We start from the raw sequence: 16,368 nt of genomic DNA on the forward strand, positions 1-16,368 counted from the left end.
AGAGGGAGAAAAGGGAAAAGGGATGCTTAATCTTCTTTGCTCTGGCTTTTTCTCTATTCAAAATAATCCCCCCTGGGCACAGTTACATGGGAATTAAGTTCCACAAAAGTCACTAGAACAAACTCCTAGGAAACTGTACAAATAAAGTGCAAAATTCAACAAAAATTCAGAACAGATCAGAAATGTGCAATATCAATGGGTCTTGGGCAAAAGCTTTTGCCTTTAAATCTTCTAGGAGCTTCATAAAATGTAAAGGTAAAAATTTTCCCTGACATTAAGTCCAGTTGTGTCCAACTCTGGGAGTTGGTGCTCATCTCCATTTCTAAGTCAAAGAGCCGGTGTTGTCTGTAGACACCTCCAAGGTCATTGCCTTCCTGCAGAAGCAGCACCCATTGATCTACTCACATTTGCATGTTTTCGAACTGCTAGGTTGGCAGAAGCTGAGCCTAACAGCGGGAGCTCAACCCACTCCCTGGATTCAAACTGCCAACCTTCCAGTAAGCAAGTTCAGCAGCTCAGTGGTTTAACCCACTGCACCTTCAGAGAAGATCAAAATTTCCTCCAAAATGAACCCAACCAAATGAGAAGTGGCTGACAACCTTCCACTGTTTGTTTTAAAATTGGTTAAAATAGTTTTTTTACCTATTCCAAAAATAAATTGCTGCTGCTGGAACCTTCCAGAAGAGGCGAGCCAGGTTTATAGTGGTAGTGGTTTCCCCAAGAAATGCTAACTAGCACATATTTTAACTACTTATAAAAACTAAATGACACAGCAACTATCTATTGGTAGTTGCTAGGCTATTTATTACTAGACTCATGACAATCAGAATCTCCAAATTATTCTTTGTTCTAAAGTATGGAGAAATGTGCAAACACAGTTTACGGGGTGAGGGGGAGGGGTGATCCCAAAAAACTAAATGAGCAAAATCAGAACACAGAAGGATAAATTCACAACCAACAAGAAGAGAAGCCAAAGATGAGATTCCCTGTTGTAGCTGCTCTTCATGAAAACAAGGTATGGAATTTGTAACAGTAGCATCAAGTTTGGCCCTCAAGACTTTCAAAGGAACAATATCTATCCAGGACCATCATGATAAAATTAACTTCAAAATTCTGAGTGCTTTCCACCAGTTAACACTTAAACTATAGTTAAAATTCTAAAAAGGAACAAGATAACTATTTTAGCAGAGGTGGGGTGTAAAAGAGAAAAACAAAAATTCAAGGAGAATATTCTGCATCATTAAAATCAAAATGCAGATGGATTTGAGAGTTGACTCATTGAAAAACAGACTGGTTTATGCCCTTCTCTCAAATAAGGGCAAGTCAGTGAGGAGGCCATATAAAATAGTAGCCTTTTCAGTGAAATCAGGCAATGTAATTAGGCAAGAGCCTGAAACACAGTCAGGGAATTCTCATGTTAAAATGTTTACAAGGCAGGATAAAACATTCATAACTTTTTATTACAGCACATACTCAATGTCCCTTCATACAAATAGTTTAAAGCTAATCTTAAAGAGAACTTCTATTACGGATGGCAAACGTGAGCCATTTTTACCATATATGTGGGATTTGCAAGTTAGCATCTATGTACTTGCAAATCACACATATATGGTAAAATGGTTCACATTTGCCATCCGTAATAAAAACCCTCCTAAGCACACAGAAGACTGGGCGACTTGAAAGGCACTGAACAAACTGTGCTCTGGCACCGCAAGATGCAGACAGAGCTAACCTTAAGAAATGGGGCTACAACATGGAGTTCACGACATGCGACTGCGGAGAAGAGCAAACCACAGACCACTTACTACACTGCAGTCTGAGCCCTACTATGTGCACAATGGAGGACCTTCTCACAGCAACACCAGAGGAACTCCAAGTGGCCAGTTTCTGGTCAAAGGAAATTTAGTACAATGCCAAGTTTTTAACTTTGTATGTGGTTTTTCTATAAATTATAACTGTGTTCTCAATTCACTTCTGACATGATAAACAAATAAAACTGCATACATGCATGTGTGTCCCCCATATACACTCCTTACATATGTGGACAATGAGGAGATCTTAACTTCTGTGAGTGATTGGAAGTATTTACATACACTAATGAACATGGGATGCAAGAGCAGCTTAGTTTACCCACCTCGTCCTGCGAGCCAATGAGACGTGATGTGACACCCGTTGTGTAGATTCCACCATTGGCATCCTCATGGATTTTGATGTTTGACTTCCGATGGCGGGAATCAGGGTCACGTGTGCTATCAAAGAGGTCCAGGATCTCTTCATTATACAACTAAATAAGGAAAGAAAGAGGAAGTTGTTTTTTTTTTTAAGTTGCTTTGTTCTCAATAGATTGCACAAGTATAAAGTTCAAGCAAATGTATAGAATGGCTGCATCTTTGAACATGGAGGTTGCCTTAGGACTTCATTCCACAAGGGAGGGAAAGCGGGTGGAATTGTCTTCTTTGCATAGGGTTTCATGGGGTTCCGTCTTTAAAGAAGACAGACAATTTGCTCATCCCCAACACACAGGATCACCTCCTTCCCTTTCTAGCTCAATCATCACAGAGATATCATCACACTTTCTAAAACAGTCATACTTTTTGAGACACCTTTTCCCATAGGATCGTTTGCTCTGAAGTCCCTACACTAAAGGAGACAGAGACACCCTTTCCTTTGGGAAAGCATTTTAAAGCATTTTTTCCAATGGGATCCACACCATCTAATGGAAATAGGAGGAGCATTAGCATATTGCTCACATAAACACTCACAGTGAAACATCACAAAGTAATTCAGACAAATCCACCACTTCCCATCACAAGGAAAAATACCAGTTTTAAAATGTTTCTATGTGCAGGGAAAGGATTGGATTCAATTTGTGCTGTTTTTGAAATCCTAATGTTTTTACATTCTGTGGAGATGGAGTCCCATTTGATGGACTCCGTGGGAGTCTGTCTTTGAAGTGTGTAGAAATGGGTAGCAATGGAGGAAAACTTTCATATGAGGAGATCCTTAGAGATCAACAAAAGACTTCGTATGGGGGTAAAGCCTAGATTTGATGAGGACATCAAAGTTTGTATGATAATCAATATGCCTTAAATTCTGTTTCTGGAACAGTTTGTGTCACCTAATTTATTTTCTTTGGTTACAAAATCTGATGCTCTTCTTATAACAGGAATTTGGTTGACACTTTGATTTGTTCCAGGGAGAGAATATGAGACAAGGTTGAGATTCAAAAAACCCCACAAGGCAAGGCCTGATCGTGAGCCATGGAAAGGCAGTATGTGACAAAAAAGTTAAACTACAATCAAATAAACTACTGCACAATGAACCAAATAGCAACATGCCCATCAGCAATTCCATTTTCACATATGAAATCTCTTTTAAGTCTCCATTCTCACACAGACACCAATGTACTTACCTCCAAGAACTGTGCACTAACTTTGAACTCTGGTGCTGGCACACCTTGCTCCTGTGCTGCTTTCTTGCGCTCATCTATTCCACTGAACAGGTGAGAAATGGCCCGTGGGATTATACCATTTTCCTCTTCAGAGATGTTCATATCAAAGCCAGTACCCATGGTATATGTCTTACCTGCACCTGTCTAAAAGTAAAAAAGCAGGTGTTTCTATTAGTAATGTGCCTCAGGGTCAACATTTCGCTTTGATGTAGTGAGAGAATGAGCTCTCAATTATGCAGCTCTATTGGTCATTAAGGTACACACACACACACAGAATCACTGCTAAGCAAAACTAAGACATGTAAACAATCCTGTTATTAAAATCCCAAACTTAGTAAGGAAACTGTGGACACACTGACACACAGATTCTAGGAATTGAACTCCAAAAATTAATTCTTCCAAGTTCAGATAGATTTCACTTTATCATTCCAGTTCAAACATATATTGGGTTGTTGTGTGTTTTCCAGGCTGTTTGGCCATGTTTCAGAAGCATTCTTTCCTGATGTTTCACCTGCATATATGTCAGACATCCTCAGAGGTTGTGAGGTCTGTTGGAAACTAGGAAAATGGGATTTATATATCTGTCCAGGGTGGGAGAAAGAACTCTTGTCTGTTGGAAGTAGGTGTGAATGTAGCAATTGGCCACCTTGAATTAATTTTTGGACTTTTTCCCTGATCTTTCCTATTTCCTACTTTTTTATCTTCTACACAATATTCCTCCACTTTCCTTGTAATTACATACTCTTTCAATAATTTTTTTCCCAAAAAGAGTTCTTTCTCCCACCCTGGACATTCCACAGATGTATAAATCCCATTTTCCTAGTTTCTAATAGGCCTCACAACCTCTGAAGATGCCTGCCATAGATGCAGGTGAAACAATAGGAGAGGATGCTTCTGGAACATGGCCATACAGTTGGGAAAACACACAACAACCCAGTGATTCAGGCCATGAAAACCTTCTACAATACATCAAACACATGTTTCCTTGTATTTTCCCTAATTATTCATGTTACAGTATCTACAAGACTTATGTTCCACAACCACGTGACAAACCTGTCCATGTGGAGGGGGGTGGAGAAGGAATATTGGTAAAAAAAACAACAGATCAATGCAATCATTTTAATTTGATTACTTAAGCTATGTTTTGAACATTAAACTGAAAGGCTTCTCAGTGCACTTAATTCATTTCAAATGTCTTCCCAGCCTTTCCTGAGAGCTGATGCAATGTGAGCTGATACGTGAGAAATCCAGCCTCAGATCCTCACACAGCCATAAAGTTCCCTGGGTGGGCTTGAGTAAACCAGTATTACCCAACTCCACAGGCCTTCCATGAAGCTAATGTGCCATTCCTTGAAGTGTACGCCTCTGGAGAGAAAGGTGCCAGAAAGAGCAATGGTGTTCAGCCAAAATCTTTAAAAAGGTGTATGACAAAAACAGAATTTGAGAAGAAATGTGACATTCCTCCCTCCCTTTATTTGTAACCTGTATTTCTCCTAGCTTCATCCTCTTTCTTCAGATCTACTATTATCTTCCCCAAAACCCTACTTGTTGGCCTTTTCTATCTTTAAAATTAGAGAGAGTCAATAGAAAGAGAATGAAATAGTACAAAACTATGCACACTTCTGCAGAACAGGACTGCCCAGGATGATCACAAAAAATTGAAAAAATTGAAAAAATGAAAAAATTGTGCTTAGCTTTGTCATGTGCACAACGGAAGCAACTGGACAAGGTTATACCGATATGCTGCTTGTAAACAACAAGCCTATTCCTGTCTAACATAACCAAGCACTAGTATAAAGAGGCATCCTTCAGGATTATTGGCAAACATATTATGATCCACTCACAGCAGAAGTTGTGAAAAGGGCAGAGGAATCACCTACCTGACCATACGCCAACACTGTGGCATTGTACCCTTCGAAACAGCCCTCGATAAGCTTGCTCACACAGGTTGTGTAGATCTGCTCTTGCCAAGTTTCCAGATCGAAGACAAAGTCGTAGGTAAAGGCTTTGTCCTTTCCTAGAAGTACCTGGGGTTCTCCAGGTGTCACTGATGTGCAGATGTGACATCCTTCGATCTTCTCCTTTGGCATCTGAGGACGGATCCTTAAAAAAGGAAGAAAGAGAAGAATAAACACTACTTCCTTTTAATTCTACAAGTATCATAGATTAATTAGTGGGGAAGAGGGCAAGTTGGACTTTTTTGTTGTGTCAGGAGCAACTTGAGAAACTGTAATTCACTTCTGGTGTGAGAGAATTGGCCGTCTGCAAGGATCTTGCCCAAGGGACGCCCAGATGAATTGATGTTTTTATCATCCTTGTGGGAGGCTTCTCTCATGTCCCCACATGAGAAGCTGGAGCTGATAGAGGGAGCTCATCCGCCTCTCCCCAGATTCGAACCTGCCACCTGCCTTCAGTCCTGCCGCCACAGGGGTTTAACCCACTGCGCCACTGGGGGCTCCACAAGTTGGAAATGAAATGAGTTGAAGTTGATGTATAAATAGTGATGGATGAGCAAAACCAAGTAGTCAAGTACTATCAAGACATTGCCATATTTAAAAATCAAATAATCTTTGAAAACTAACAAATGCATTGGACCATCACTTCTTCATGGGTTAGTGAAATGAAAAGTTATTCATAGTTGGCAAGCTAAACGCAACTGCACACACAGGGAGTGGGGATTCTTATCAAAAAAAATGAAAGAGATACAGTCTATGAACATTTAAGTGTAACTGGATACAAAAGAGACAAGCAGTGACCTATGTCTAATGACAGATAAGGAGGCATTAGTGTTTCCTATACTGGATCCTTGGATATTTTTTTTAAAGGGGAGATTCTGACAAGCCATCCGTTCTCCCTTCTATGTTGTCCATGAGAGGAAGACGAAAAGGAAGTGGCAAGTCCAAAAAGCCTGCTTAAGACAAGAATGAGGAAGCTTTGACATTCCTGAGGTTGCTAGATGTCAGCGCCCATTAAAACTGACTACTGTACTGGCAATACTGTCTGGAGCTGATGGGAGTTGAAGTCCTACAACATCTACAAGACCACAGGTTACACACCTGGCATGTTCCAACTTGACCACATAGCATTTAAGAAATACTCTGGGTTTTGTTTTCCTGAATAGCAGACATTAAGGCCTTACCTCTTCATCACACTAGAGAATGAATCCACTTTCAAATCCAGTTTCTGCCTCCTGAAGAATTCTGGGGTTTGTAGTTTAGTGAGACTGTTAAAGGCTCCTCCCTAAACTACAAACTTCAGAATTCTGCAGGAGGAAGAAACTGGATTTCAAGTGGATTCATTCTCTAGTGTTATGAGGTCCATATAACAAGTAAGGAAAGGTTTAAAGCTGTATGTGTTGTGGTGTGTAGAGATCTACTAACTAAAGCAAAAGGTGTAGAGGTAAATACTAAAAGATGTTTGGCATACTTTATGTACTTCTCCAGATGTTGGTTTTGCAAGCGTCAATATGGAGGATGTGCCACTGCTAGGAACCATTCCCTTACTGGGATGTCTGCTCAAATAGCTTATCACAAACATCAATAATGGCTTCAGACTTTGGTGAGGAAGGGGGGGAATCTAGTAGGAACAGGATGTCTCATGGCTCCAGACCCCAGTTCAGTCCCACATGCACACACCACCTGCGTCTTAAGAGAAACGACAGCTTTGTATTTAAGGAGATGGAAGTAGCTAAGCTATTACTATGTGTAAACCAGGGCTTAATGAGAGTCACAAGGTAATACAACTAACATGACCTGGCAGGTGTCCCCCCTCTGAGCTGTTATGCCATAGCATGGTGAGCACTTCAGTGCCACAAGCACAAAAGGCTTTATTCATTCAATACATGACCTCACAAATCCATAGGAAAAGGCACATTGAAGGCTCACTCCTTTCCAAGCCCTTCAGACAAGCTGCCGCCTTATTTGCCCCCCTTGTTCTCAGAAGAGAACGATACCAACGGATATTTTACGAACAGACTAGAGGAGGCTTAAGTACCCTGCTGTGTGTGGGCTAGGAGTATTAGAAGACAATGGGGGTCACACCAGGACTTGGTTTTAATGCCTTCCTGATGCAGCCATCTGCTATTTTACCTCTTTACTAAGAAACCATAAATGTGAGTGACCACACAAGAAGGCTAGAACATCCCTTCAAGCCCTCTACAGGTACAAAGTGGTACAAATGATGTGTTTAAAGACTTCAAAGCCTCTTTACCAACCAGAATTAAGAACGGGCCAGAAAATATATGGAAGCAGTATCCCATAATATAAATGTGACATCAAATAGGAAACAGACTTATACTAAGAGATATAAAGGAATCCTGTAGCATTTTTTAGATTAACCAAGAAAAAGAAATCTCTAGCATACATTTGTTTTTTAGTTTCACAGACACTATAGTTGCCTTTACACATTAACAGAGGTTTGAATAGGCCTTTTTGGGTTGTCTAGTTTAATGTTGAAATATTGAGACTGGCTCTCCAATGTTTCAGACTAGGGCCTTTCTCTCTCCTACCTGGAGACACCAGAGATTGGGACCTTATGAATGCAAAGCCTGCACTCTAACATAAGGTAGTAAAGGTAAAGATTTCCCCTGTCATTAAGTCCAATTGTGCCCGACTCTGGGGGTTGGTGCTCATTTCCATTTCTAAGCCAAAGAGCCAGCACTGTCTGTAGATGCCTCCAAGGTCATGTGGCTGGTATGACTGCATGGAACATGGTTATCTTCCCGCCAGAGCAGTATCTACTGATCTACTCACATTTTCATGTTTTTGAACTGCTAGGTTGGCAGAAGCTGAGGCTAACAGCAGGAGCTCACCCCACTCCCCAGATTCAAACCTGTGACCTTTCGATCAGCAAGTTCAGCTGTTTAATCCACTGCACCACTGGGGGCTCTAACATAGATCTACATTATTCCTACAGTTTCCTTTAGGTTAAAAAAAAGAGAAAGCCTTGCATGGAGAATGGTCACCTTGCGTGCAGTAGCTTGAAATCTAAACTCAATTTTTTAAAAAGCAATTCTGTTAGTGACAAAAGCAGATATTTGAATATTAGGACAGAGAAATATTCAGCTGTTCTGAGTGGCATGTGCAGATGGCATCAGATAAATGTGAGGCTGACAGTACCAATTTTACACTGTGCTCTCCTTCTGTGATCATAGTTTGACAATGACAAGTTAATCTTCCAAGAACTGTGCATGTCACACACACACACAACACTACATGCTATTTCAGTGAAGCAGAATTCTGGCAAAGTCAAATTCCTGACCTAGAAAATTGTCATGCACGAAACCAAAACTCAAATGAGCAAGGCTCCAAATTGTTTTTATGGCTTTTCCCCATCCAAATTGTGACACGATGCCTAGATTTTGCTGATATTACCAACTTATTTCATCAGTTCAGATTAGGGTGTGTAAGTATTTTTTTTAAAAAAAAAATACACTGACAACATTTCATTTCAAGATTGTTCTTTTGCCACCCACATATTTTCTTTTCGAAGAATAATCTCTTGAAACAACAGGAATAGAGGTAAATAAATTTTCTTCCAGGAGATGCTACTGACACAAGTGTGTACTCAGCCTTTCTTTTCCTCCATAGTGTGAGACCTGTGTGATGCTAAAATAAGTAGACTTGATGCTTTTTATGGGCCAGGCATACTTTGCACCTATAACTCTACCTACCATATACACGTGTGTACAAGTTCACCTCATGTATACATCAGAATCAGGTTTTGGAGCCAATGTTATGGATTTTTATATGTTGTGGGTCATTCCACAGAGAGGGAAAGCTCCAATGTTGCCCCAGGAGGCCTGCCACCCTTGCCACCACTACTATTTTCCCTCCCAGGCATTCAAAAAGGCCAGAAGTGGCACCACGGTGGAGGCAACAGGACTTCTTTTAGGTTTTCCTGGGATGGACTAAGCTCTTGCCTTTCTCCACTCTACCCAGAGAAGGGGATGGTTCCTTTTTTGAGAAATGTTAAGGTACAGTACACACATTTACCCGTGGATACGTTTTTTAGATTCATTTTCTGACTAAAATGTATAGACTTATACATGAGTATATAGGGTAAGCCCACAAATACAAGTGTGATGCATTATGCACATATGACAGTGGGATTCTTCAATACTGTGTGGCCTTTTAGAAGAGGTAGACTGCCCATCAGTGAGCACACATCCAGTTTGCAAAGCATCCACAAAGCACTCTGCTGAAACAGAAAGCCTGCCCCACTGGTAGCTTGGATATAAGTCTCTCTGTGTCGACAAGATAGAAAAGCAGCAGCCCCCATGACATGATTGCCTTGACAACCAAGCCTCTACAGGAGAAGGAGGAGGAAAAGACAACTTGAAAAGAAACACACTGACACACTATATAAAACACCACTCAGGCATTTTCTCCAGTGGCCCTGACACACACAATGGCCTGACTGTTTAGCTCCATCTGCAAAAGCCAACATTTATAGAAAGGGGAACCATTTGGGCTGGGGTCCAAGGCACAAATGGGCTCTAGTCTTATACTCAAATCCATAGCCCCCGAGGCCAAGAAGGAGCTTTCCCTTTTCCCCACCCCCGTGGCAGCCTTGCTATACAGAAATGCTTAGTCCACAAAGATCCCCATAGAGAGGATTTTGTCTTACAACTTCCCTGATTCCATCCTAATCTTGCTTTTGATAGCAGAATGCCTCTTATAACTATGACTGTTAAAGAGGGAGATTAAATTCTTCCTCACATAGAGATGGCAAAATACAGATCCTGGCAACTAATAGCTCTTAAAAATATTTAGGGTTTTTTTTTCAAAAAAAGATCTGAAGGAGTCTTTTCTTTTGCTACTTTTCTTGCAGGCCAAAGGGTTCCCTCACATTGGACAGAAAAGATAACTTCGGATGGAGCATCTTATACTGACTGGTAGAGTTTCATCTTTCAATCTGCAACAATGAAGAGTAGCAATATTAGGAGGCATGGAAATGTAGAGTGAAAATGTTCGAGTCTTGAACAACTTCAGTCTACATTTCTAGCATTTAATTGATATAGATAGAAAGCCCAGGTAATTGGTGAAAAGCTTAAGCATGGCAGACTTAATCAGCAAATGTACCTCTCCTTCCTCTGCCACAGATTAAGAGAGGCCTTTAGCTCTTTAATAAGAACATTAGAGCTTTCCCAAACTTGCTTCTTTAAAGCCACTAGGAAGGAAACCCAGATATATATATATATATGGCAAAGGATATGTGAACAGTCAAGCCCCTTTGCTAAGATGAGCAAAGCAAGAATGTGAACAAGGTGGATGATAAACCCAAGGACTATGGCTTGGTAAGATATGTGCTTCTCTTTTCTCCTATCATACTACCACCATTGCCACATTACACATTGTTGTTGTTCATTTGTTCAGTCATCTCCGACTCTTCGTGACCTCATGGACCAGCCCACGCCAGAGCTCCCTGTCGGCCGTTACCACCCCCAGCTCCCTCAAGGTCAGTCCGGTCACTTCAAGGATGCCATCCATCCATCTTGTCCTTGGTCGGCCCCTCTTCCTCTTACACATAGGTACATGTATTTATTTATTATTTATTTACTGCATTTCTATGCTGCCTTTCTCAGCCCAGAGGTGACTCAAGGTGGCTTACACTGGCACAATTTGATGCCACAATGAACATAAAACAAAAATAAAAACATCTAACGCACATTATAAAAACCATATAAAAAGCATTAGAAACATAAAACACCAGTAACTTCCTATTAACTCATTTTCCAAAGACACTGTAAAGCCGTTCCATGTTCATTCTTTCCTGGGTTCCATATTCATCCTTTACACATGTATTGTATCTGAAAATACCAGGTCCCCTGAGATACAATGTGCAAATATTTAAAAACATTTAAAACATAAAATACATAAATAAGAACTTACAGAAGCAGACAAAAATAACTGAGAGCCATAAAGAGGTAAAACAACCAAAACAATTACTATCACTTTAAGTAACACAAAATATTAAAAAAACACTCTTCGCTATCAATCAAAAGAAGTGGAGCCAGTATATATTTTTTTGGAAGTGACTTCCATAACTGGGATGCTGCAATAGAAAGAGCCCTCCATCTACCAAGTTGCTCCTACCAACCTAACCACAGTGGATGATAGAATACATAAGAGGGCCTTCATTGAGGATACCAAATTCCAAACAGGCTCATATAAGAGAAAATGGTTTTTCAGATATTCTATCCACAAGTCATTTGAGGCTGTATGGATTAAAAACTAACATCTTGAACTGAGCTCTGAAACAAAGTCCAGTTCTTCTGATATCATATGGTCTCTAAGATATCATATGGTCTCTAACAATAATCTGGCCACTGACATTTTGTATGAGTTGTGGCATGCAAGCATTTTCCATGGACATTCCCACACAGAGGCCATTATGGTAGCCTAATTGGGAAATAAATAAGAGAGGAGCCACATCTGCCCTCCCTCAGATAAAGTACAGCATGAATACCAAGTAAACCTGGTGATGGCACTTTTGGCAGCTACCTGGCTTTCCAGAAGTAATCTCAGGTTCCACAGCATCTCCAGATTATGAACCTGCTCTTACAGGGAGCACAAACCCATTTAAACAGGTTGCAATCCTAATCCCAGGTTAGCTTTCCTATTGACCAAAAAAATTCCATTTCATCTCAATTCAGAGTATTTATTCATTCACATCCAGTCCGTCAAAGCATCCAAATAACAATGCTGGACTTCCACATACTTCTTGGCATCAGTTGCAAAATATTGAGAAAGCTCACTATCTTCAGAATACTGATGTCATGTAAACCCAAACAGTACTGACCTCTGTGAGAGCCCAAAAGCTAATAGCAAAGAGGCCAAAGAAAATTCCTCTAACAATAATGTTTGGGAATACTCAGACAAAAAGGGACATAACCATTATAAAACAGTTCCCCTGAGTACCACATTAGCCAAATGGACAGTTGGAAAAGTCACAAGAAGGTAATCTAATGTAAACATTTATGGCATAAACAAATTAACTGAACACAGTTGCTTAAAAGTCTGCTCAGTCATGGAAACTCACTGGGTGATCTTGGGCGAATAATACATTCTCATGCCAAGAAAATCTTAGGGTCAGGAATGACTAGAAGGCATTCAACAATAACAAACATATTCAGGTGGTCCTTGAGGTCTCTTTGAAATCTATGATTCTATATTTTGGTGCATTTTCATGTTAAAAGGATAAGACCTATTAAGATGCTTAAGACCCTAAGTAGCCATTTTCAATTATAAACAATCCATATTTCCAGTTGTAACTAGAATATAAAGAGTCAATTTCCTACATATTTTATATTTCACCAGATTCTGCATGCTCCAAGAGTAAAATGTATTCTCGGTTAATACGATACCAACCGCCTTTGCCCCATAATATCATTTTACTATGGAGAAAACTAACCTTATTCAAGCTACAGAAATAATATGGATTTATTTCACAAGACACAGCTCTTAACCAATATTTCCTGTTAATGTATGCTATAAAAGATTGAGAAATTCTGAAGAGGCCACTCAGAGCAGAATATGTAGTTACTGACTCCAAACCTCAGAGAAGAATGCCTAAGCACTAAGGTCTTTTATCAAATACACCTGACATGTGCATCATGTGAGAACCAGGATTGTAAAAATGTGTGGAAATCCAGATGAAATCTGTGAAAATGATTGTGGCTGCAGAGTTGCTTCCAGACATAGGCACGTCCAGCTCCCCATATTCCAATTCTACTTGTGGCTCTGTATGAGTGAGAATATTATCCCTGTGGGAAATGTCAGTCCTTCATATCATGCTAGTTTCAAATGTCACATTTCATCTCAATATGAAAACAAACTATGGTATTTATACCATGTCTAAGTCAAACCAATCAGTCTCTGAGTTCTGGCTTGTAGCCACTCTCCAATTAGAATTGAAACTATGTTCAAAGTTCACATGCAAAGTGTGTGCTCACAGGAGTTTAGAACAATTTGTGTTCTTTTATATTGGCAAAAACCTACAAGATATACTGTATGGGGGGAATGCTAACATGTATCTCAGCAATCTTTCATAGAAAACATTGGCTAAGTGATATCTCAGCAAGAACTGAGCTGAATAATTTCTCCATTGAAACCACTGACCACAAATTTCATTTCAACATTCTCAAAAACTATGGCTTGAAGCATTAAGCATTTTCTTGAGTATATTAATCAAGAGTACTGAAACATGGTTTGTAGAACAAAAATGTACATTGGGTTGTTGTAGGTTTTTCCGGGCTATATGGCCATGTTCTGGAGGCAATCTTTCTCCTGTACATTCTTCATGTACAGAATGTACATTCTTTGCATTTCGTAAGAAAATCCACAGTGTATTTTAAGAACTAGCCAGATCCTTTAAACAAGCTTCCATTCAACATGTAAGAAGATCAAGGAAGAAGCTATTTAAGCCATAATGTCTATGACCAGGGGACTATTACCATGAAAAATAGATTAGACAAGGCACAAATGATGAGGCTTTAGGGTCTCATTTATCAAGGGAAGAGCTATTATCTTCCCAAATGCAGGATGGGGAAGAAGGAATGACAGATACTAGCATAATCTGAGTAGGCCACACAGACAAACAGATTCTGGGTGCTTTCTCTAGCCACAGCGCTAACCTTGCAAACTCTGACCTGTCATTATCCAATACATTTGGCTACATTCTGCATGTTTTCCAAACATCAGTACTGAGTAGCATTAAACCTAATAAGTGACTAGACCTTAAGTATTTGTGCTGGCAAGGTTTAGATATTGCTATGTGTAACTCCAGAACTTGTACCCTCACAGGATAATCTTTTAAGAGACTTAGCATTTCCTACATGGCTTCAGATCCCAGTTAAATCCATATACTTATAGTTGTCTTGAGAGGTTGCTCACCCCATCTTAATGCCACAGAGCAGGGGGATATGTGCCCCTCCAGATGGTGTTGGACTAGAAATCTCATCAGCTCCAGCAAGTGGTGAGGAATGGTATAAATTCCAATCCAGTAACATCTGGAGTGCCACTCATTTCCTGCCATTCGGGTTTTTTTCTCTCTCATTTGCATCTCTGTCCATTCTGTCTTGCAGCATAAAGCAACCATACACCAGGCAAGCATTTTTTTCTGTCTAGCTCAGGCATCCTCAAACTGCAGCCCTCCAGCTGTTTGGGCCTCCAATTCCCATAAGCCCTAATGATCTTTTTTTAATTGTCAAGAATTCTGGGAGTTGAAGGCCCAAACAGCTGGAGAGTCACAGTTTGAGGATGCCTGGTTTAGCTTGTTTTGAGGGCATAACCATGAGTATGCTGTAGTTATTTCGTCCAACTGATAGTCACAATGAGTTTTCTTCAATTCTGAGATGTTTTTAATGCAACAGCTGGAGTTTATTATACTTATACATTATGCAAATTAAGAACATATTAGAATAATTCACAGCATAAATTCTGCTTCTGGAAATCACTTGAAAAGAATGAGCCAAGAAGAATACTGTAGCCCTGTCCCTAGACTAGTGGAAGTCCTACAAAACTCTTACACAATAGAGCACAGGATTCATAACAAAGTAATATATGTTAATGCCTTCTGGGTCAGTTTGCAAAATGACATCAGGTGGCCCTATTTGTTTCTATCTGCTCAGAGCATCTGCAGCATCAAAGCTGTAATAAAAAAGCATGGTAAGACTCCTTTAATTCTGAGGCAGGATTCACACAGTCCTTCAGAGGATATCCAACTGAAAGTCCCATCAGCCCTTGCCAATCATGAGGAACACTTAGACATGTAGTTCAACAGTATGACTAGGAGTTAAACCCTTGCACCAGCAGGACTGAAGATTGACAGCTCGCAGGTTCGAATCCAGGGAAAGCACAGATGAGCTCCCTCTGTCTGCTCCGGCTCCCAATGTGGGGACATGAGAGAAGCCTCCCACAAGGATGGTAAAACATCAAAACATTCAGGCATCCCCTGGGCAACGTCCTTGCAGATGGCCAATTCTCTCACACCAGAAGCAACTTGCAGTTTCTCAAGTCGCTCCTGACACGAAAAAAAATAGTGTGACTCTTATCTCTGCTGCCTACATCTGGGTTTCTCAAGCAGAATTTCCTAGAACCCTAGGATTCCACAAGTGATCATGATTGGGGGAAAATAAAATATTTTTGAGCTGCAGATAAAGCATAACAAGTTTACCTTCAGGGGAAATAATTTGAGAAACACTGGCTTAAGTCCTAGATGACATACACTTAATCACTTATGCACTTGTGTTGGGGTAACTAAAAAGGCAATGTAGATTTTAACAGCAGTTACCAAGATTTAGCAATGGGTGAGAATTCACCCCAAATACCTAAAGTTCTTTATTCTTGGGATGGAAGGAAGAGTTAAAACCCTCAAAGGCAGGAGGGAATAAATCAAAAGTGGGAGATTTCACCACCGTCACAGCATTGTCTCAGGGGAAGTCATCTGAGTTAGATTTGCATGTAAACTCCTCTTTGTGCATTCCATGTCCCAAGCCTGTCTTCCATTTCATGTAACAACAGAGCATATTTTGACAGTGTCTCATACAGGATACTCCCTCAGAGCCCAGAAGGTCAGTTCAACCAGGCACAGTTAGGCAATAAATATCCACATTCATTTGCTCTCCTCAACCCCCAACACTCCTAGGAGAAAAGTGTCTTCTCTTCTGAAGATCATTGCATGGATGTGCACTTTAAAAAAATGCTGTATCTCTCATTAGTTTTAATCTGTCAAAGATTTTGCTATTGCTCTTCCTGTTCCAAAACCCCCTTCTGTATCCTGTACACTAGTACTTAGAACATTCACATATATTCCTATTTGCCCCAATTGTCTTTGTTACAAAAATATGTATTAATGTGCTTGTCTATCTGTCACACTTTTGGTGTGTGATCTAATGGGAACAAGCAAAGATCAAT

General features: G+C 40.2%; 1 protein-coding gene across 7 annotated transcripts in view; it reads right to left on the reverse strand.

Moving 5' to 3' along the window:
- Nucleotides 1-16,368, reverse strand: part of KIF21B (kinesin family member 21B) — a 79,609-nt gene that overhangs the window by 45,982 nt on the left and 17,259 nt on the right. For all 7 annotated transcript variants that reach the window (XR_009631343.2, XR_009631342.2, XR_010909881.1 and 4 more), the window contains exons 2-4: nucleotides 5,332-5,554; nucleotides 3,413-3,595; nucleotides 2,135-2,284 (exon numbers count right to left, since the gene is read on the reverse strand). Coding sequence is in view for 3 of the 7 variants with exons in the window: in XM_060773210.2 (XP_060629193.2) it covers nucleotides 2,135-2,284; nucleotides 3,413-3,595; nucleotides 5,332-5,554 (556 nt within the window). In the remaining 4 variants the exon portion in view is untranslated. The remainder of the gene's footprint in view (nucleotides 1-2,134; nucleotides 2,285-3,412; nucleotides 3,596-5,331; nucleotides 5,555-16,368) is intronic.

This window comes from Anolis sagrei, chromosome 4, assembly GCF_037176765.1.
Source record: "Anolis sagrei isolate rAnoSag1 chromosome 4, rAnoSag1.mat, whole genome shotgun sequence".
Taxonomy (NCBI): Eukaryota; Metazoa; Chordata; class Lepidosauria; order Squamata; family Dactyloidae; genus Anolis; species Anolis sagrei.